General features: G+C 44.8%; 1 protein-coding gene and 1 long non-coding RNA gene across 2 annotated transcripts in view; one reads left to right on the forward strand and one right to left on the reverse strand.

The window, feature by feature from the left end:
* Nucleotides 1-7,771: 7,771 nt before the first annotated feature.
* The window catches only part of MARCHF4 (membrane associated ring-CH-type finger 4), a 77,324-nt gene continuing 61,176 nt past the window's right edge, over nucleotides 7,772-23,919 (reverse strand). Inside the window, exon 4 of the mRNA XM_015868615.2 lies at nucleotides 7,772-8,428. Coding sequence (XP_015724101.1) covers nucleotides 8,067-8,428 — 362 coding nt within the window. The 3' untranslated portion in view covers nucleotides 7,772-8,066. The remainder of the gene's footprint in view (nucleotides 8,429-23,919) is intronic.
* Nucleotides 9,744-22,955, forward strand: LOC107316857. Its single transcript, XR_001556614.2, has 3 exons — nucleotides 9,744-10,056; nucleotides 14,648-14,778; nucleotides 21,952-22,955. It is a non-coding gene; the product is annotated as an uncharacterized LOC107316857 (long non-coding RNA).

The raw sequence follows: 23,919 nt of genomic DNA on the forward strand, positions 1-23,919 counted from the left end.
GGAATAGTTTTCTAATAAACGTAAGCTCGTGAAGAGCACTTGGAAGTTTCCATTCTGGGTTCAGGAGAATGACGGGACAGTAACACAGTTGACATGGTCATTCCTCTTAGTCAACCCCTCCCTTGTGGCTGATTTTCTTGCATTGTATCTTTTACTTTCCCCCTTGCTTCCTGCTCTGAACAAAACCAACCCCCCCACCCCCACCCCCACACCCTCCCCAAACCCCACAGACATCTCTGTAGAAAGTCTCCAAGAGTGCATTTCTGCATGGATGTACCATTGACTCATCCCTCAGTGGGTGCAGGCTGGTTCCAGGCCCACCTCAGGACCCTTCCAAGACCATGGAGATCCATGCAGAAGCTGTTCTCTCTCCTGGGCAGACCCTGTAGTAATGAAGGATCTATCCATAGTCCTTGGGAGTGAATTCAAAGGGGGGCTCATGTGAGGAGATGTGGAATTAGCCTGCTGGGGACCAAGCCTATTGGGGATGTAGATTAAGGGAAGTGTTGTTGCCATCCCCCACTGGTTACCTCTCTTCTTACTCTCAGCCTCACTGTGGCAGAAGTCCTGAAGGGGCTGATGCATAGCTATGGGCTGGTTGTGCTTCTGCTATGAGGAAGATTTTCTCCTCAAGCTGGGCCTACTTTGCCTACAGAAGGTTTGTTCAAAATGGAGAGTTGACTTGTACAAGCTAAAAATGCAAGGGAAAAGACAGTTTTGTTTTGCTGCCATATAAACCTGATAAAGGTTTTTTTTTTTCTCCCTTCTATCTAGGCAAACCTCATCCAGTTTCACCACCTTCTAAAATACTTTGCCTTCACTGTGTGTTGGGCTCAGGTATGTCAGCCACTATAGCTACCCTGAGGCTAAGATACAAAAGATTCCCAGTGCCATCATCCCAGGATTCTGTAGAAGTGAAGGAAATGCTTGAAAGGTGTTTGCTTTTCTGAATTAAGAAAATAAACTGTGGATAAGGATTCTGCTGGCCATGCAAGTCCAGAGGGCTGTGGAGAAGGGCTTGTGTGCCTCTTAAAAGGAGGAGAAGGGCTGCCCGTACTTCTATCCTGGAAAGATGCTGTGCCTTGTTGTAGCAAGGAATCACCCCTTTCTAAGCGAAAGCAAAGAGATTAGGGAATACTGCGTGAAAGAGAAGGGAAACACGGGTATTGAACTGTTCAGAGAACACTGATTATTTTTTTTTTATCTGTAGTTGAGTTAGAAGTTAGGGTGGACTAGGTAAAAGTCTGTTTGTCCTTCTTGCAAAGAGGACTAAACTGAACCTTTGTAACATACAGTGCAAAAATTTCCAGAGGAATGTAGCTGGATGGATGTTAAAGGAAAGCTGTGTTGTAAGGAAGATGGTGACAGAGCTACTCTGCTCATCAATCTTGAACTATGATGTCACTAGTGGGGTGCACTGGGCAGGTGCAATTCATGTGATTACTGATTTCAAAGCTTTTATAAACTGACAGATGCTCCTGCTGCCCCACAGACACTTGCTAACAGCAGCCTTCTCCTTGTTGGGGAAAGCCTTCTTCTTGACCACTTGCTATTGATCGCGTTGGTAACTACACAAATGCTTGAACTTCATCTCACATTTGAGCCTATGGTCATCAGCTCACACAGTGCAGATGTGATATAGTAGCAAACAGGGTGTCATCTTATCTTAGAGAGGTGCAAGAAGCTGGCTATCTTGAACAGGGAACATGTGGTTCTCTGTAGAAGGCTGCAATCTAGGAAGGCTCCTTCTTGATGATGAGCAGACCCAATCATCTAGACTTTCATTTAGCAAGTAAGGAATTAATTGTAATGAATTGTGTATGTCAAAGCCACATCTTGATGCATAACATGAAGAAGCTTTTTTTCTGTTATTTAATTGTTTAAGTCTTGGGTACTTTTTATTTTATTTTTTAAACCCAGGATGCTTGGGGGAAAAAAAGAAAAAGATAATAACAGGAAGTAAGTAAGCAAGTAAGAATTTGGCTTGGAAAATAGTGCCTGTTCTTGTACCTGTTTGGATATCCATCTCTTGCCAAACATTTTTTGATGGTAAGTCCTTGTGCTTTTGCATCATTGTGCTTGTTTGAGTATGGCTCAGATTAGTTTGAGGAGGCTTCAGTCTGTTTCCCATTGCTGGAGCTAAGCGTCTGTTTTCCACATGCTTCTGCATTAATTAAATGCTTTGCAGTAATGAGTATGAACCAGAGAGGCAGGCCAGAGATCTCATAAAAGCATTTCACTCTTCTGTCTTCTTTTTGCCTGAAGTCAAATCATATGTAGTACTTTCCGCACAGTAACTCCCTAGCTCCTGTCAAGACTTATTCAATGCAGTTATGCATTCTTTCAGGTTTGTTTGTTTTCCCTTCATTTTTTTTTTCTTTTTTTCTTCAGGAAAACATTTATAAATATATATGTATATATGTACATATATTTTATCTTGTGATTCCGAATCTGAAAGAGAAAACATCATTCTTTCATCAAAGGAGAAGTTCACCCACTGACCTGGAGGTAATTTGAATAATGAACTAAGCTAGTTTTGATGTTTGTATCAACAGCACAGAAGTGTCAGATTCAGTTCTCCTTACATCTAAAATGATAGATGTGAGATCAAAGTGCCTTCAGTAACGTCAGCATGTCAGACTCATGTTATTGAGGGAAATCTTCCTAGAGCTATCAGCTCTGCTGTCACACGAAAACCAGTTGATATCTTCACTATACCCCCCTCCATGTGGAAAGGGAGGTGAAGGTCAATGCAATGAGTTCCTTCACTTGTTTCTTCTCTTGAGATTCAAATGCGTCATTGTCTGTCAACTAAATGAATTTGCCTATCTGAATACAAAAAGGATGTAGCAAGACTGAAACTGGTCAGTGAGGAATTCTGTGCCAGTGTCTGCTCAGGAGATCTGCGGTGATGGAGATCAGGGGTGGCAAAGAGGATGGAGAATCTGTTAGCACAAGAATGAGGAGGAGCAGGTTAGGATGTCCTAAGGCAATAGTACTGCTGATTCACATCAATTACTGCAGCAATTTTGCCTCTAAGTCCTTGACTGAAAACAAGGGAAAGGAGTAGGTCTTTTTTGCTTTGAGTTCTCACAAGAAGATGTGCAGGAGTCTTGGTGGATAAGCCACGGGATGGAAGATGGTTGCTCCCACACTGATGAGTAGCAGCGCGATGCTTAGTCAAAATAAACATTTTTCCTTAGAGGAAGACAAAGAGAAGCAGCTTGAATGACTGATCACTGGATGTGGGTGGGGAATGGTCTTCCAAACTGGAAAGTCTTCAGAATTGTCTACCATTTACAGGTCTTGGCTCTGATGTTTTACTGCTGCCAGATGCAAGGACTTTGAGCACTGTTACGGAATCGGCAGAAGTAAGCAGAATTTGCCTGTCTCCCCAGCTAAAAATGCCAGCATCCAATGAATCACATCTCTGCTGCTGACTTTTTCCTTGCGTCACCCATCGTGGTAAGGTAGGACAAGAACTTCAGCACCTTGCTTGGGAAACCACATCAGGGAGGACAACTGATTTACTCAGAAAACATCTCATTACTTCTGACACTTGAAGTCAGAAACCAAGTGTTAGCTGAGTGTAAGAGTTTAGATAGTATTATAGTCTTCTGTGGCAACCAATTAACAGCAGGCTCTGAAATTGGCAAATATACACTGAAGAGAACCAACTGGCTTTGATAGAATCTATTGATATAGAGTCTTAACGAACACCGTGTTTTCTGATCACCTTGGTCCATGTGCTTGAGCCATTGCAGGCACAGATGATAAGAATCTGAATTTGGCAGTGGATATTTAGCAAGAAAGACAATGGCAGGAACAGGAGAGCTGTGGAAGTTGGAGGCCAGCACTGATGTAGCAGGCGAGAATAGCAGTGACAACTGACACAGAGCGAAACACCTCTGAAAACTATAACCAGAAAAGCGTTACCAGAAAGACCTGCCAAAACTGATGTAAAATTGGGGAACTAGCAGAAATCACAAGAATGAGCAGGACCACACACACAATTTTTGATGATGGCTGAACACAGTCCCCAACACTGACCACCACCAGACAGCACTGGAGGACCACAGAGCCCAAGAACTGAGGGGTGTCCATAGTGATAGGACCTGGAATTTTTCTCCAGTGGGAGAAACAGCTGCCAAATTCAGCAAACTTTGTTGGTGGAGCTGATGTGGCTGTTCTTTAAGAAAATACGGATAACTTTTCTTTAGGAACTGGAGAAATGATGTGGGGAAAAAGAGAGACTTTCTGTAACATAGGTCTGGCTCCAATACACAATGCATTTTGCATGTCTCAGGAGCGTTGTATCTCTATATTTGCACATTTTAAAGTCCTGCATAGTAGCACAAATGGGATGGCATGAGGAGGTTGTAGGAGTCAAGAGAACTGTGCTATGGAAGGAAGAGACCCTCATCTGTATTTCTGCCATCAATAATTTGGGGAGGAAAGAAAAGAGAAAATCCCAAACCCCAAGCCCCACACTAAATATGTACTTGTTCTCTCAGGTCAACATCCTTGAAGTTCATAAACTCGGAATTACCTTGTTTTGGAATATACTGTTCTGAAATAATTTCCAATGGCTTCACCGAGTTTGCTTTGCTGGTGGCAGCCCTTCGGCTCCAAGCTGGCACATGTATGAAGCTCTTTGAACAAGTTTTGACCTTCCTTTTGCCCATCAAGCCAGGTAATGACATGCTTTGTATTGCACAGAACACATACAATTGACAAGTTCATAGTGGTGTTTAAATATTAAACAATCTAGACAGGCTTTTGAGTCTTATGCCGCTAGGAAAAGGCTCAGACCATACCCATCTTTGAAATTGGGCTGCGGGATCATTTGCACAGTAAGACAGACAGTAAGACTTGTATACATTGCCATGCAACAGAAGAGACCCCGAACCGCCAGCCCTAAGTGGAAAGTTTATTTCTAAGCACAATATATGGAAAAACCAAACCAACAAACCCCACAGATATAGAAAAGGTTGTAGCAAATCCCTGGTCAAGTAGGACTTCATGTCGGTCACTACCCTGCACCTCACAGCTGTTTAAAATGTCATGCAATGGAGGAGAGGGCACTCAGAGGACACCCTCTGCTTCAGATCGAGGCAGATCTCCAAGCAGGAGAGGGCCTGTGGTTCTCCTGCTGAGCAATTCGGACTGTAACCGGCAAACAGGCAGCGCTGCTCACCCCCACCACGCACCTCGCGACTCCCTGTGGCACTTCAGCAGGCTTTACCAACGTGGATTCTCACAACACCCCTGTGAGGTAGGTACGTATTGTTATTCCCCCTCTGTGTGGATGGGGGACTGAGCCGAACAGCCCAAGGCTACAGAGTCGGTGGCAGAGCTGGAGTGAGAGTAACGCAGAGTCCTGTGTGCTCGGATCGCTAAGTCACACCACTCTCGCACGGCAGATTGTGCTTCTGACCTGATAAGCTTTTAGCCTTTTACCAAATTAAAGGAATTGGAATTCTCCATTTTAAATGAGGGGAGGACAGGGAGGGAAACAACATGCTGTCTGACAGCCTTTTGTTCATTGGTGTGCGCCTTCCCCTTCCCAAAACCACCACCATTACCCATCTCTTGAGATGAGCACAGTTTCTAGGACAGGCATGGGGGTGAGGCTGCTGTGTTTGCTTCCTTTGACCAAGTTTCTCTCTACTGTGGATCAGAAGTACTTCTTCCAGAGACTGTTCACTGCAATACTGTCATTCTGGGGTAGCTGCTTTTAGAGATGATCAGAATCGCCCCTTCCTCCCACTAATGTCCTTTCCCTCACTTCAGCCAAAAGCACTCTTTGGTGGACAGTAAGGTTGGTCAGATAAAGGTACAGTGGCCTCAGAAATCATGCTGTTCACATCTGTCCTCACCACGTCAGCTTTCTTGGCTGGAGTATAACCTCTCAAATTCACTGCTAGCGCAGTACCTGCTCAGTTGCCTTCTGATATTCAAAGGGACACTGTCAAGTAATCTGGATGAAAAACATGACCCTGCCTTAAGACACTATCCTCCATCTCCAGCATTGCAGAATGGCTGGTAGTTCAAACCTGGGGGCTAAATTTGACGCTTCCCCCAATGCAGATACACTCAAACAATGACAGCCTCACTGCTGCAGGGGCTGGTGGCTTGCATTTGCCATGGCTACATTCAAAACTGTGGGAGGTGTTGGTGCAATGACAACGGGCAGTCAGACACAGCCACTGCTGCTCAGCACTCCTGCAGAATGGGCACAGTTTGGCTGAAGTCATAGTAATTTTTGGAAGGGCTTGGTTCAGGCCTGATCACTGCAGGCTCATTGTTTATGGACTCCTGAGCTGCTGGAGCCAGTCTCTCTGTTTTTAGGCTTTCTACTCTTATGCTTGTTTTGTGGCAGCTGCAAAAGAGCTCGACCTCACAGAGCTGGGAGATGATACACTCCATGGAGCGAGGACAGTGAGCAGGAAATTGGAAACATGGATATCTTCCTGTTGCGGATGAAAGGTGGAGGACAGGGATGGTGAATGGAATGAGGTGAGTAGAGAACACTACATGCCAAATGGAAAAGAACAATATCAGTAGGGAAAGCAATTTTATTTCCAAGATTGTAAGAGAATATTACAAACAATGGAGAGTAAAAAAAGCCCAAACTCTAAAAACTATTTAAAAAGTACTTGACAGTGTCCCTTTAATATCCACAAATGATTCAGCCATTGTGCATTGAAAGAATGTTCCTGAAGAGCAACAAGTACCTTCGTGGATATATCCCAGAGAAGGAGACTTATTAGAAGTGTTATATATTCGCTCAGCAACTGTGCTCCCTCTTCAGCTAACTCTCTGTTGAACGATTGAATGGAATAGACTCTGTAACAAACAAACTGGATGTGAAAGGTTCAGCCTACAAGACTGAGACCATTACAAATTGTGCAGCAGGGATAAGGACACTGAAAAAGAAAACCAGAAACCCACATACTTCTCAAATGTATGAGTCTGTGAGTCAGCACAGGTAGCAGAAACCCACGGAGATGGGTCAGCTTTTGTGACTGGAGTAAAATGGGAAGGAAATTAACCTGGGATGCCTGCGTGGAAAAATGATGTGTGCGAATGGGGAAGATCTGGATGCTGGATTTGGGGTTATGAAGGCATAAATCACACCAGTACTTGTGCTTGAAACACCTGCGGAGCGTTTATACAAAATCTGCCAAAAATGCCTGTATGTCAGATAAAGGTGATGGAACACCCTCCCTCCCCCCCTCCCAACTCCACCCTCACAAACCCTTATTCAGGAATGTTATGAAAAATCACGATTTTTGTTTGGGTGAATTTTGGGTACACCTGGGCTTTGTTGCATTTTCTTGGTGAGATGATTCAACGGTTTTTCAACTGAAAAAATCCCCAGCCATTTCACTTCAGATATCCTATGGTAAATCAAACAAGGTTCCAGAATGACTCATGAACAAAACGACTCATAGCCCTGGTTAATCACAGTCTGGGAAAAAAAAGAAAAAGAAATTAAAATACTCCGAATATTTCATTCCCTTCCTTGTTTATATAAATCTCACACTTGTGTGTGTGTGTGTGTGTGTAGGGCGGGTGTGTACAGAGCATCACCTATTCCAGGTAATAGGATCTGTAAGACATGCTAAACCGTCTGTTCCTCTGCTTCCCCAGAACTCTGCCTACTCAGTTTTTAGTCTGTATTGCACTTGTTTTGTTGGTTTTTGTTTTTTTTTCTTTTTGTGATTTGTGTGGTTGTTTGGTTGTTGTTTTTTTTTTTCCTTTTTTTTTTTTTTTTTTTTTTTTTTCCTTTTTTTTTTTTTTTTTTTTCCTTAAACTGGCTGGAAAACATTAACCTCTTTAGCATGAGTGTGCAGCTCTCCCTCCACCTGCTTTCTCCTCAGCTGGCCAGGTGCCGCCTCTTATATCTTGTGCAGTTACCGAAAAAGAAACCAAAAGAAGGGACAGAAAAAGAAAAAAGAAAGAATAAATGGGAAGAGAAAGAAAAAGGCACACCATGCTCCTCTGCGTTACGAGTTCTGCGTCTCCTCCGCTCTGCGTTAAGGCCTCCTGAATTCCTCGGCTCAGACCGTCGTGACCCTCATGACGAGCTCTCTGTTACTACTAGACTGACTCCTCTGTTCGTGAGGCCTCAGGTGGCTGAGTATATGCAGGATGGTGTAAGCACAGTGGTGGTCAGAGAGGGTGCCTGTGGCATGGCCAGCGGCCCGGGCCCCGCTGTCGGCCGGAGCGGAGTTAGTGGCTGTACCACCAGTGGAGGATGAGTGGGTGGTTTGGGAGGAGGGACGCTGATTTGTCCTGGTCCCTGTTTTTTGTTCCTCCATGTCCTTTGTTTTGTCATAGTTCAGCACTTTCCACTGCTGATTGACCGCCTGCCACCGTTTAAAAATCCGGTAAACCGAGGGCCCTTCGTGTATTATTAGACCTGGAGGGAAGGGGGAAAGAATTAAACATAAAATAGAGACAAAACTTTAGAAGAACTGTAAGCTACCCCACATTGAGCCCTCCAGCTGGCTGGTCTGCTCAGCTCTCCCTCAGCTTATTCAGTGATAAATCATGGAATCATAGAATCAAGCTGGAAGGGATCCTTTAAGGCCATCTGGTCTAACCCCCTGCAATGAACAGGGACACCTACAGCTCCATCAGTGCTCGGAGCCCTTCCAGCCTGACCTGGAGTGTCTGCAGGGATGGGGTTTCTACCACATCTCTGGGCAACCTGTGTTAGTGCCTCACCACCCTTATTGCAAAAAAAACTTACATTCAGTCTAAATCTCCTCTCTTTCAGTTTGAAAACATTTCCCCTTGTGCTCTGCTGGATCCCTTTCCTCCTGAATTAAAAGGATTACAGCTTCATCTCAGCAATCAATAAACAGGTCTTAAATGCAGCGGAGTGAGTTATGCTCTTACAGCAGAACAGTATCTGTTTACCAATAAATGCCTGAGGTTTATCTATTACCAAGCTGGTTTTGCATGCTGCATAGGCATGATTCACCATGTGTTTGGAGGGTATGTAACTGCAGCTGACGTGCTGGTGACGTCTGCTGTACCAGCGTCACTGCGAGCTCAGAGCACATCTCCCCACACGCATTGCAGCGGAGCAGACACGCGCACAGAGGCCAGGGACAGCAGTCAAACACAAGAAGGGGTTGGCTACACCTGTAAGTGGTTTGTCATCCTCTGCAAACATTTGCTCATTGGCAAAGCGGGTACCTTATCAGACCTCATCGCTTCCGAGAGGAGTAAACAACACACTTGGGAAAATAAATAGCTTACGTAGTTTCTGCTGTGAGTATGCAGAGAATGCATATGTCCTGCTACCCATCTGTATGCACCAGAACTGATATCTGGGGGATGGCAAGTGGGCTTTAGGACGCTTGACTTCTCTGCATTTGAAAGAGAAAAAGCAGCTCAGACCCTTCCACCAGGCGTTTGCTCATCTCCCAGAGCTCTGCCATCCTCCCCACAGCAAGAGGGCTGGAAGGATGAGATAATGATAGAAGTTGTTTAGAAGATGCCATTACGTGACTATTAGGCATTGATATCATTCAAGTTACCAAGCTTTGGCTATACCCTTTGAATGCAGTGCAAGCAGCAGTGCCTACAACAGTGGTGTTCTTACCCACTGAGGCTGAACAAAGCTTCTCATGTAGACTGGCTTAGTTGTTGCACTGTAATATAGTTAATAAGCTTTTACTGGAGAGTGGGATTTATGCTATATGAGAGGGTCCCTGTGTCCTTGATTTGCAGCCATCTGTCTGATAGAAAAGCGCCCTTATGTAAGTGAAGCCAGATCAGCAGGTAGGGCATGGTACTAGTTGAGTTAGCACATGGATAACTTCATTCTTCTCAACAGTGATGGCTTCACTATTCTTGGTCACCATCAACATCATCAGAAACGTTTATATTAAGAGCAGCTCTTCTGCCCACCTGTTCCAGGAGTACAATTACGAGATCAAAGAACAAAAGACCTACAAGATGCAAGAAGCAAAACCATGCCAAAATGAGGAGGCTGACTTGTCCAGCAAGGGGTGATGATGTTCATGACAGAATACAGTAAGTGGTTTACTGTTATCCCCGATGAATTGAATGTTGGGGCTTTACCCTTCATCCAGCTTTCCCAGACTGCTTCTGATGACAGCTAGCTACAGCTAACTAAAGCAGTTCCATACTTGACCTCCCTTTTACCCACTGATAGTGTGCTGATACCTAATTTCTCAGGGCATGCATCTGACTTTACAAACTTTAAATTCTAGGTTTACTACCATCTTAATTTCTAGCCTTTCTGATTCTGAACACAACTAGAAGCCCTACTGACTTGATCACAAATTAGCTTCAGGGGGACTCACGTTCATCTTAATGTAGTGCTGAGCATGTTTACTGGCTGTTGAAGTAATTACATGAGTTAATTTAAATATTCAAATCTAGCTATTTTGGGACATGGAAAATAGATGGGAAGTAAAATGGGCTAAAAATATGGGAGAGATTCTTATTCTGGTTCTCAAAAGCCATTGAAATTGTACAGGTGTAATCCTGTAATGATGCCAGTTTTCCAGAATGAAATAATAGGATGTCATAACAAACAAACAAATGTTTTTTTTCCCCTCTACTTCGGAACATGGTTGAGAATTCTGACATCTTCTGATCAAAGCATAACCATAAGAAGCAAGACTTAGGGAAAGCCTGCAGACCCAGCCAAGGAGACAGCTTTGAAGCAGGGCTAAAGTGGATTGGTCCATGACAAGGGACATTAGACGCATATTTAAATGAGCTGTCTGATGTGTAATGAATGAAATTCCACTCTGATCAGTGACAGAGCCAATATTTCTCTGAGTCCACTTTTAGCCTTGGATAAAAGAACCAGAATCAAATATTTTCTCCTTGGCTGTAGAACATCCTCCATAGAATCAAATCCATTCTCCAAAGTATGAAACACTGAGCCAGGACTGTAAATCTATTCTTAATTACCTTATCACAAATATTTAATGCGCAGGCTGATTCAAGAGGGCTGTTTATAAAATTCTTGTTTGTTTGCCTTCTAATTATAAATGTTTATGATCTTATGCAATTAGCTGTGTGATGCTGATGGATGGGTTGCTGAGTCAACTGAGCACCTGTTTTCTTAGATAATTTTGGTTTCCAAATATTTATGAAAGTACAAAATAACTTGTTTTCCTCCGTATTTGCGGGGCTCTAAATTACTTATTGATTTCCCAGTGTCAAGCTCAGGAAGCTGTAAAATTAAAAAGGAACCAAGCAGAGGGGTGGGCAGGGAGGCGGAAGTAACGGTGATTCATTTGCAACAGTGAATGCCAAGATTAAGCAAGAGTCCATCACTTCATATCAACTTTCAGGATGCTTAACACTTGAAACAAATTTGGTCTGCCTGAGTTAAATTAGGTTTGGGATTCCTACGTTCAGCTGTGTGTAACCCCCTTCCAGAAACACTCCTCCCTGGAGATTCATTCTGGTTAAGAGAGCTGAATCTTCACAATTAAAGGCCAGAGAAAAGTGGAAAAGCCTTCAGGAAGAACTGTGTTCAACTGGAGGCATCCAGCTGGAAGCAATCATTCTGTTAGCCAAATCCTCTATATGTGGGGCAGATAGCAAGTTGGTGTTAACTCCTCTCTGTGAACTTGTCTCCTTTCAACTTTCCAGCAGTGGCCTAATCCTTTTCTACTCTTCCCAAGTTTATCTTTCCCGCTTCTGCTCCACAAAATCTGTTCTCAACATATCCTACGTGAAAGACATTGTCTTCAGAAAGAAAATCTGTGTGAGTTTCACACAAATCTGCATTGCTCCAGATTGTTGCCAGGTCCATGAAATCCCTTTTTGCAGTGTTGGTGAAGTGAAGCTCCTAGAGAACGTGGGCGCTGAGGATGAGTTCTTCTCATTTTGTTTACTCATGCAGAGATCTGACTGGACCAGTATCAGAGGAGATTCCTTGAACTGAAAATGGTTGAATGTCAGGGGAAATAATCAGGGAACCTATCATATATGCTTGTCTTGCTCATATGATTTCACTCATATGTCTGTTTGTTTCTGTGATGGAGGCATGGTAGTGTGCCAGGTTGAGCTTTGGTCATGCTTAAAACATGCTAAACTTGACAGCATGCTAAGAATATCTCTTTTTGCTATATTCACTCTCTTATATATTAGACTTTCTTTTCTCTTTCTTTTATGACTTGATTATTCATGAGTCCATGCAGAGTCAGACCATGGGTAGCTCTGTAGTGTCTAGGCAGGTGTCCAGGCTCCTCTTAGAGCTGAGAGAGGATGCAGAAGCTGTATCCAAGGAGCCCTTTGTCTTTTGGGTTTAGTTGGGACAGAGGTGCATTGCCATTGGTGGGCCTGTGAGAAGAGGGGCCCTCAATAGCCAGAACAGCTGTTGGCAGAGCATAGGCAAAAAACAGATGTAAAGGGACCCAAATTTGAGCCTCCAGATGGGCAAGAAGTGATCAGCTGAGGTACCACCATCCTGTGAGATTAACCCAAGAGGCTGCAAGTCCTCAATTTACAGCAGCCTTGGAGCAGCAGATTCCCAGAAATGACAAGCAATCACCCTGTGCACATTATCAGCTCTACCACCAAGCGAACTTTTCTCCAGGACCTCCAGCCTCTAATTAACCTTTCTCTCATTCCAACACTTGCCATGCATTTTCTTGAAACAGACAGGTAAATTCTTGGGGCAGAAATGGCTTCTCCCATTTGCCACTAAAGAAACCATGAAAACAAGGCCTTTGCTGACAGTGAGTGGTACTTTGCCCTTGTGCTGTCACTCACATTATCTGCAGAAGCAAAAATCACAGTCTGTCCTAGCCAGTTACTCTGTCCTGCTTCTCACAAAGCCCCTGCCCTGTTATCTGAACTGTCATCTCTTGTTCCCACCTTCAGCAACTCTTCCACCCTTCAGTTTCCTTTCCAAATGCAGTTTCTACTCAGCCAGACAGCTGCCACGCTTCTGCCTGTTTCTGATGCTTTCCTTGCTGAGTGTCAGAGGAAGATTATGGCAGCTGTGATCAAAGTTAAATATTTGCATCCATAGCAGTGATGGCTCAGGCCAAGGCCAGCCAATCCTCCTGGGAGATAGGACTTTCATTGCTGGACTTTCCCCCTTTTGACATCATTGCATACACAGACCCTTCTTTCCCTTCCTGTGAATTCTTTCATCTTTTGTGGCAATTTCAAATTCCCGCACTTCATTTATTTCCTTGCATTAATCTCATCCTATATGCTCTATCCTTACCTTCCTTTTATCTTAATCTAATAGCAGAAAAGTGGCTGTACTAGTTCAGAGAGGAGGTCTGCCTGTCATGGCATCCCACCTCCAGCAGTAGCCAGTAGTACAAGAAGCCAGGACAGCAAAACAGCAAGGAGAAGGATTTTTCCCTGATGGGTTCTGCACACTGCCTACATCTCCCCTCTTCTGAAACCATTTTCCCTTGTCCTATCACAATAGACCATAGGTTTCTAGTGTACTACTGTGACATGTACTGACTTCTGCTCTGAACTCTGCTTTTGCTCAGGTAAGACTGACCCTACACACCCCAAATTCTTGTAGTCTCTCTGAGATCTCCCCATTCTGAAAGACAATTTAGAAATAACCATGAACCTCTGCCTCATGTCCACCTCATATCCCATAATACAAAAGAGATGAGTCACCAAGCTCTCAGCGTTCCCTCCAGTCCATAGCACTTTTCAGTGCATTCCCCTGTGCTTTAGCCCTCATCAGTGATGCAAGAGAGTCCTTGGTGATAAAAACCTGGAAAAATAAACAAAAGCCAGAGGGACCTTTCCCTGGAAATATGTGGTAGGAAAGGGGCATCTGGTGTCTGGCACCTCCTCAAGGTCCCTTCTAGCTGAATCTGACAAGTTCTTTAAACAATACAACATCTTTAAATCCTCCAGGGCTGAGACTCAGGGCTGCAGAGCTGTGCTCAACAGGCACTAGTGAAGTGGATGAAGCAGGGAGTGGGTAGATTGATAACTGAAAGTAATGTCATGGCATCAGTGGGACGCTGCACTTGGGCTAATTTGGGAGGGAAGAAGTGACTATCAAGTGGGGAATCAGGAAATTCTCTCCCTCTCCTCATTCCTATTCATCATCCCCAGAGTTTCTTCAATTTGACACCCTCTTTCTGCAAGCAAGGTCCCAAAGAGTGCAATCCCCAGAGCAGAGGTGCAGTGTCAGAACTACAACACTGCCCTCCTTGCAGTAACCCGATGAAACACCTTGATGTGTTGTCACAGCATCACTGTTTCTGGCACTGTGACTGCCTGGCCCAGCTTGTGTTAAGGGTTTTGTTTTCTCCATCCCAAGGATAGCACTTTGAACTTCTCTTTATCAAATTCCACCTTGTTGATCTCTCCAATTTGGCAAGATGATTTCAGAGTCTGATCTGATCCTCCAGAGTGCTTGTAGCCTTTCCAAGCTTGGTGTCCTACACAGATTTTGTAACAGCACTTCCCATTTCATTATCAAGGCCACTAATAGAAATAATGAAGAGAGCAGAGTCCAAAACATTCCTATTTGAAACGTGTTTCCAGTACATCACTGACAACAACTACAAAAGCAGTTTTTCAATTGGTTTGAAATCGTCTGCTTTTTAGTTACATAATCTAAACCACATTTCACTGTTTTGTTTAGGGGAACCTGAAGGCAAAGCATCAAAAGCATTGCTCAAGCCATGGGATGTCAAACAGATTGCTTCCTCCTCAGCCACTCGGATAGCGACCCTCCCAAATCAGAGGTGGTTATACTCTCATGCTCATCAACTGGTCAGTTAATGACTTTTTCTCATATCTTTCTATGAATCAGTTAAACTGCTTTGCCCTTCATTTCCTTGATCTGCTGCTCAAACCCTCTGCAATGACAGAGATTATATTCAAAGCAAGGTACTCTGCCTGCATTTCCCCAGCTGCCTGGCACCTCCTGTGTCCTCCCTGAGTTCGCAATGATAAAATGCTCACGGGTCAGGGATTGCTCCTGCGGCTTCCTCTGAAGTTCATTAAAATGTGCTGACAAGGACACAGCTAACTTGTCTAAATATTTTTGAGTCTGTTCTTCTCTGATTCTGCCCTGGGCTCCTTTCTCCTCATTAAAATTATTTTAGTTACGTTTTGAAGACTGAAACAAAGGCAGCATTTAATGTTTGGCATTTTTTCTTATTTTTTTTCCTCTCCCATCAAGTATTATTTGAGCTCTTACACTTGCTTTAACATAACCTTATAGACCCATTTCTTGTTGTCTTCTCTCTCCCTCTCTGGTCATCCTAGGGCTTGGGTCAGACTGGTCCCCCACGCCTGTGTGATTCTCGGAGACCTTTCATTAGTTGCAGGTTCTTCCTTCTGCCTTTCTGTGATTGCAGCTTCTGATTCTGAGTCCTCAAAGAGCTCCTGATGCAGCCTCAGTGCTCTCTTCCCACGCTTCTGAGCTTTCCCCTGCACAGGCACAGTTTGCTGTTGTGCCTTTAGTATCATCCCTTTTGGCAACCGCGAGCTGTTCGCAGCTCTTTTATCCTTCTGATTCTCTTCCCAAGAGTTACTCCCTGCTCTGCTCCCCTGAGGCTGCTGCTGCTGCTGCTTTTCTGGAGTCCATTATCCTCACATCATACATTTCTTGAGTTCAGGAATGCTTTCATCGCACACTCCCTTTTCATACAAACTACTGCAATGTTCAGATTTTCAGGGATTCTTTGCTCTCAGGAAAACTCAAATATGATGGACAGACTCTTTCCTAACTCTCATCTCTGTTTTCCAAAGTATAATTTATTTTCTACACCATGTTTCCAGTGCTTAGTGGGTAGTCTGCCCTGCATACATGAGGGTAATGGATGATCTGGGACCTCTGTGCCATCCTTAAGACATTTCTAATTGTTGTGAGGCACCAGAGCATTGAGCAGAATGCTTTTAGTCCACAGGATATCTGGCAAAGGTCTGCCCTGAATGCTGATACAAGGAGACTGTGCAAGCTGGGAAATGTCCAGCACTGAACAATACACAGCATACACTGAAAACTTATTCATAAAGATTAGAGCTCAAGTGAATGCTTAGCATAAGGAAAAAATAATTAGCTGATTATAATCAGGCGTTTTCTTATCAATCATTCTCCATGCACATTTTTTAATACCTCAAGAGACGATTAAATATGTGCAAGGCTGAGCTGTGCTTTGGCCAAGCAGAACTGGGATGGCTGTGTGGCTGGGCCCTGTTCACTGCTGTTGATCACCAAATCACTTGAGTTGGAAGGGACCTTTAAAGGCCACCTAGTTCAACACCTATGCAGTGCACAGGCACTCAGAGCTTGGTCCAGCATGACCTTGGAATCAGTGGGTGATGTGTGCCATCTTGGAGCCCATGGGTCTGGGGAAGACAAAACACTCTTTCTTCTCTCCATCACCCTTAGGTGTATTTTCTGTAATGGGATTGCACTGACATCATTCTGTGTCTCATGCTTGGCTCTCCTCAGGTCACACAGGCTGTGACTCCAGCAAAACTGAAGCTGAGCCCCTCCAGTGTATGCAGATAAGCTGCTCCCAGCTCTCTTTGTGAAGGTGTGGACTATTCCCTTTCAGACCAATAACAGCACAAGCAGGCCCCCAAGCCGTCTGTTGCTGATGAACCAGCAAACCTTGGCTTAGTACAGCTTGGCTCCTGTCATGCAAGCTGGGCTTGAAGGACAGCTCTGCCTTAATACTTCCTCAGCCCCAGGTGGGCCACAATCCCCTGCAATGGTAGCAGGGGCCCTTCTGCTTCCCTACTCTGCTCCATCTGGCAGAGCAACAAGAGCAGCAGCCCCATCTGAGCTACGCCCCAAGCTCTGCACAGCCATTAGCACCCACGCTTGGACTCAGCAGGATTCCTGCTGGCTGGAAGAGGGATCAATGTGCCAGTGTCTCATAAGGTCACCACAGTTGCTATGGCATTGGTAAGAGGTGGATCACTGAATTCACTGGGATGAATGGAGCGGACAGCTAGAGACCTTCTGTCATAGGGCTGATAGGAGCTGGGATCAATATGATATAAATGCAATGTAGAGCTTTTATGGCTTCCAGGCAGATGCCAACTTCTCTGAGAGCTGCTGCCTCCATCTGCAGTCACGTCCTCTGCCCAGCCACGTGTTCCTCCACAACACATGGGCATAGCCCTATTGGGCTGAGCCGGGTTACCACTCATTGGGTAAGGCCCCAAATGAGGAAATGTAATAAGCTGATATCAAGTGTCTGAGGGACAGGAAATTCCATTCAGCACTCCCACATGGTTTGTTTGCAGTGGAAAACAGCATCAGTTGTCTGCAGGATGCCACTTGTGATAGAAGAACTGAGCTGGCCCTGGGAACCACATAGATCAGTACCAGTGCTCTAGAAATGACATTTTTTGCAGCTCTACATATACAATCTACCAGCCATGACTTTCTCCTACCCTGCCCACTTGCACTCACTGCCTCAGAACCTGGACAAAACAAACAAAACAAGAACTAACAGCAAAAATGGGTAAAATAAACCTCTAAGTAATCCTCGCTCAGGAAACAGTCAAGCCATAAACAAAAGCACTCTTGCAAGCTCAGCTGGATGCAGACAGCTACAGCAAAATGGATGTTGTGCCCTTAAGGGCCCTTGTACTCCTGTGGTATTTAATTCGTAGCACACGATAAAGCAGAAGATTAAAGGGCAGTCTCTAGCTGTACAGGCAGCAAAAAAATGGAGACTTCTTGGAAAAGGCAAATAAATAAGGAACAGAACTTCACGGGCAGAATGTTCTTGGTTCTGAATCATGTGCCTCCTCTATTCTCCACGTATGAGTCTACCTGAAACTGTGCAGGTAAAGGAAGGACTTAGAGGCATTGCTCCTTGCTCTCTTTGAGATTCTCCTCCTTGCTTCATAGTGAGGATTGTAGGAATCCTTTTGGTGTGCTTTTTCCTTCCACATTTACAACGGAGAGGACAGTAGCACCCCACACCTTGATAGGACATTGTGTACAAGAGGTGCATGGCACCAGCTGTGTATATGGCAGATGCTACTGGATCTTTAAAAGAAGGGAACAGAAGATCACAGCATTCCTGGTAAGGGTTCTAAACCTCCCTATCCTATAACAAATACTATTTTGACTAAGGTGCTGCTTATGTAGTCATGCTATATCCTCAGATATTCCTGGGACATTTCTCTAAAGGCAAAGCTGGGCAACAGCACTGTTTTGTGTAGAGCTTTGAAATCTGGCATCCATACCAGCTTGAAGCTAAACTTGAAAAGTCATGCTGTCCCCCAGGATGGAAGTGTATATATATGTTTTCAGACAGATGAGAATGTTTCATTTGGACTTGTTTTTTTCTTAATGTATTCCAATTCTGATGCCGAATTTAAAATACTCAGTGTGAGCAGTCATCTCTAAATGCTAAATCAAAATGCTTTGTTTGGTAATGATCAAAATATGACATTTGCTTATTGAAGGTAGAGCTAACGTCTCTCTGTTCTTATTAGGAAATGAAATTCTGTAAGGGAAAACGGGGATAGCTTCACAGAATTTTTCATTCTCTGAGAGCTGCAGGTCCTGTCTGAGCCTCACCCCTTGAGATTGCTTCTGCCACCAAAGCACTCTTCCGCTAACTGTGCAGAACTAAGGAAGGAAATCAGAACTAAGAGGCCAAGGGCCATGTTTGTCATTTCTGATCCATCAGTGTCTAGGATCGGATCTTGACCTGAGACCACCCGTGCTTCTGTTTCAATTCTTGCCCACAGAATTGCTGTGTATGGGTCTGAAAGATGGCTGTCCTTAGGAGAAGAACTTATCGGTCACTGCTATAAGAAGTGATTCCAGGGCTGGACTAATGTGTCTTCATGTTGATCTCTTCTTACCTCTTTCTCTGGCTTTCTTCATTGTAACCATACACCGCAATTTATGCAGCTGGTGTGGAGGTTGTGCCAGCTGCTTATGAGGGAATCTCCTGCTTTGACAGGCAGGCAAGTGTTCCTGCCTCTGCCTGTGGATGGGAGCTGAACCCAGTGACAAAGGCGCTCCTTTCCAACAGAGGATCCAATGACACAGGGAAGCCACCTTCTGATTATAACGTATCAGAAGATGCAGTTCACAAGGCAGAAGGATCTCTTCTCCCTCTTAGAAAATGTTAATTACGTTGCCCTCACTAAATGCTAAACACATTGATCCACTGGAGCAGAGAGCACCATATGGTTATTCATGACAAAAAAACATCTCCAGAGCCCTGTTGCAACAGTGGGTAACTGTAAGGAGCTGGATATGGATTTGGGGGCTGAAAGAACATATGTAAAAGACCCAGGTTCTTTTCTGGTGGTGCTGGAAGCCAAGAGCCGCCCTGTAAGTAGGGAGAGAGAGAGGGTGAAAAGGGAGAAAAAAGCTGCCATTGCTGTGCTGGAATTCAGAATGCAAGTTGAGCTCCTGCAGCAATGCCCGCTGGTGAGAGCAGCACACACACACACGCACACTGGCTGGCCCACTCTGCTCTTATTGAATAATCAATGCAGCATTAGATAAAAATAGGTCCCATCTTTCAGGAACAGAGGGGTGGCACGGCTTGGCTTTGCTAAGCATCCACTGTTCCTGGATAGTGGCCAAGAAGCCAGTGGGCAGCTCAGCTGTGCAGCCTTGCTGCTCATGCTGCTGGCCCAGGTACAGGGCCCTGAGTGAAGGCAAGGGACAGTCCCTGCCCATCTGGATTGAGAGCCCCACAACACATCCTGCAGGGAATGATTCTGTCTCCACAGCTGATAAATCAATCATTTACTGAGAGACTTTTAGGGCATGCACGTTTTGGCCAAATGTATGCAAACCAGATTCACAGTATAAAAAAATGAGCCTGTCTTTTTCCGTACTGCCTTCTCTGTTGACAGGGCACGGCTCTGGTCACTCCACTTAGCTCCTTGTAGCTCATGGAAAACTGCTTTACAGTGAGCAGGGAGTCTAACAGTGTCTAACAGCCCAACATCCCCCTTCAGACAGATTAACATGCAAAGCTGGACTGTTCATCCTGTCCCCCTCTTGAGACTGTCCTCGTCTCTCCTGGCTTGCTGGCTCCATTTTGAATGTTAGTTGAGAGAGGCCTTCAGGGACTTTTTAGCTACATCTGCTTCTAAAGAGACCTCTTGGGACTGACTAATCTGGGACCATGCTCCCAGATTGTCCTGCACCTGTTTGCAGGCACACTGGTCAAAAAGCACATGAACAGCATGGCAAACTGCGCACCAAGCTGATGGGCATGGAAGACTTCAGAATACTCTTATGGGATTCTTACAGGTGTGTTGATGGTATACGTTTCCTTTCTGGGTTGGCCTCAGACTTATCCTCTGAAGACATTTCATAGAATCATAGCATCATTTGGGTTGGAAGGGACCCTTAAAGGTCACCTAGTCCAAGTCCCTGCAATGAATCGGATCACTGTATACAGATGAAGACTTAAGACTCTGAAGGCACTTAGCTTCTCAGTTTCTCTTTATTTTGTTGGGACTTAGGCTTCTAAATCCTTTGAATGCTCAGGGCACAAGTAACCTGGCTAGCAAACACCCCAAGGTTTCATCAGCCTGGTATTTCCTTTAGGAAGCAAAGCTCATTTAAAACAAAACCACATTAGTCTTGGCAGGAAGCTTGAATTGTGACCATTTCAAGGAAGCTCCATTAATTACTGCTCCCATTGCTCTATGAAAGATCAAATGCTGCGGATCAGTTTTAATTGGCTATTGATTTCTTATGTTATTACCTACAGTTGTGCTGAGATGCCGTCAGACATATTGGATGCTTTTGATTATTCTTGCTGGCAGCTGGGATTAAAAACAGCGGGCACACACTTCCTGATTTGTAATGGATTGCCCTGGTGTGCCAACAAAAATCGTTGGCAGGATGAATGGTCCTGCTCTGCCTGTCTCTTGTGCTATTGAGCTGCAGTGCAGCTATGTAGTGAAGGCAAATACCCTCAGGGACTGGCTGCCAAGGAAAGCGAGGGAAAAGCTTCAAAGAACATGAGGATTTAGTGCCTACAAAAGTGAGCAACCGTCAGCAGCGAGGCAGGGTGAGTCAGAGTGCAAGGAGTGGTTGAGCATGGACAAAGCATCAGCCCCACCAGGCAACCACCCAAGGAAAGGCAGATCAGGTTGCTTCCACATCGCCAGGGATAAGCCCCTGATGTGTCAATCATGGGGATACGATGTGTGCAAAACCAAGTGGGACTGCACACATACACAGTGACTGTGCTGCACACAACAGCCTGCTTATGTCCTTTCTGAGCTGCATTTCTCCCTTGGAGCAGACTTGGTGATTTCCTAAGCCTAGGCTGTGACATGCTCTCATTAGCTGGCAGAGTTACTCCTTGTTTAACAGGAGATTGTTTCCTGTCCTCCTGACCCCAAATGACACTTTAATCTACAAACACCGACTTTCTCTAATTGCACCTTGACAGAAAGAGAGACAAACCCCTCCTTCCCCCTCCAAGGACTGTCATTTAATTAACAGGCAGGTATCTCTCAGGATTTACAGCCCAGCTCTAAGCTGCCAATCTCTCTACTGGGTAGCTCAGGCTCACTCCACTTATCTTTACATTTCAATACCTGCATTTCTGCTAATCCATCTTTAGGCCAGATTTCTGGTTTTACCTTGCAGAGACCTATGCGGAGAGCAGTTAATCAAATGAACTGTCCCCACCTCACTTCTCATTTACCTCCTGGCCACGGATCTCAAGGCTCTTATGTTGTAGATGGCTTCATAGCAGAGCAATACCTACACTGGCACCGTTGCCTGTTTCTGGTTTAATTCAGCTCTCATGTCTGTCCTGTAGACATGACAAGATGTAGCATACATAAAAGAGAGAAAGAGATGAGACTGAAAGACATTAGGGCTGGCTGGATATCAAGAAGCATTTAGTCTGTTCCTCCTTCACAAACTGGGATCATCTCTCTGCAACCTGTTCTTGACATATGTTTTTCTAACAGGTTCTTTAAAATTTCCAGTATTGAAGACTCCTGCAAATCCCAAGCAATCCAAGCAACCCTTTCCAGAGCGCCCTGCCCTCCTGTTAGATGTCTGAGAACAAAGGGGAGAACAATGCTGAAAGACCATCTTGCACATCTTGCCCAGATGGATACAACTTCTGGTACACAGGGCCATGCCTTCTGTCTTGCTGGTTTTGAGGAGGAGATTCATTTTATTTTGGTTGTGTTTTTGTTTCTATTGGTGGGTGCAGGGGCAGCAAATGGTGTTTGTCCATTAATCTGTCTTTGCTGAGCATGCTGGGATCTAGCAGAGTTCAAAGAAAGCTTGTGTATTACTGCATGTGAGTGCCTGAATCAAACCCTGTGAATTTGGATGCATGGTTCATTAGTCTCTGGGTTAATGCTTCCTTTTGAAAGGGCAGTTTGGAGCAGATCAGACAGTTTCAGAGCACCTGCATGCAGCTCAAGTGAGGATACTAAGCACCAAGTGATCGGGTGTGAATCCCAGTTTCCATGTGCCTATTGTTCTCCTGGACAAAAGTCACTCAATGACTACTCAATGGACTTGAGAGATGGAAGAACAACCAAAGTGGATGCAGGTGGGAAGTGCCAAGGAACTCTGCTTCAGCACATCTGCTCATGTGGAAATCAAAGAATCACAATTGTTTGAGTTGGAAGGGACGGTTGAAGGCCATCTAACCCAACTTCCCTGCAACGACCAGAGACACCTACAGGATTAGGCTGCTCTGCTTCTCTGCCAGTGGAAGCAAAACTCAGGATCAAACTGACAGAAGGAGCAATTGGAATACACACAATTAGCGTAGTCCCTACAGAATAGCATCTGCAAGGTAAGGCTGTGCAGCCCATTACCAAACAGTGCACAACGTGAGCGTTATGTTAGCTGAAAACCAAACAAACAAATCTAATAGGACTGAGTGCATCCAATGTCCTGCTCTTTCCCCATCACTGAGCATTTCTTAGTACCTTATTTTTTTTCATACTCGTCCATGGACTGGAAAGCAAAAAGAGAAGAGGGCTGGGCTATGGAGGAGGAGTTACAAGAATGCACAGACTGCACCCTGGTATTTCAGCTGTGATCAAAGACATTGTGTGGGGCTATGAGGCCTGGGAGAAGGATAAAAGATGGGAAGTAGCTGGTCTGCACTGAGGAACACACTGTGAGTCTTTAAGAGGGAGAGCTGCCATTGCTGCATCATCCATCACAGTCAAGGAAAGCTGCAATGAATGAGGAGTTCACAGAGTCATAGAATTGTTTGAGTTGGAAGGGACCTTTAACAGCCATCTGGTCCAATCTTCCTGCAATGATTAGGGACACCTACAGCTCCATCAGTGCTCAGAGCCCCTCCAGCCTGACCTTGAGTGTCTGCAAGGATGGGGCACCTACCACCTCTCTGGGCAAGCCAGACCAGTGCTTCACTACCCTTATTATTAAAAAAAAATATTCCTTATATCCAATGTAAATCAATTAAACAGCTGGGAATGCAAAGGCCAAAACACAAGCACATTTTAATGCTGATGCTGACTGCATGCACATATCAGCTTTTCTAGAGAAATGTATGAAATGTATACAAAAGGCTCTCATGGTACAAAACATCATCTCTCCTGGCTGATCATGGGTGGGCTGCCTGAAAGTGCAGCAGACATGCTGCACACCACACAACTGCAGTCAGCTGTGGGTGGGCACTGCTCTGAGGTGCTGGGCAAGAAAAAACATACACATCAAGGCACTGCATTGTAGTGCTTCCCACTTGCTTTTGACTTTGTGGGAAAAACAGCATGTCTGGCCCACCAGCGCTGCCAGATGTGCAGGGAGGACTGCAAGGCAAGGGGGGGCTGCTCTCAGCTGCAGCTCTGAAGTATTCCTGGGAATGGGATGGCCCCTTGCTCTCTGGCTGGAAAAATCAAGGCTCACAGCTTGGGGCAGTGTGCTTAGTGGTGACATCAGTA

The sequence above is a fragment of the Coturnix japonica genome, chromosome 7 (assembly GCF_001577835.2).
Source record: "Coturnix japonica isolate 7356 chromosome 7, Coturnix japonica 2.1, whole genome shotgun sequence".
NCBI lineage: Eukaryota > Metazoa > Chordata > Aves > Galliformes > Phasianidae > Coturnix > Coturnix japonica.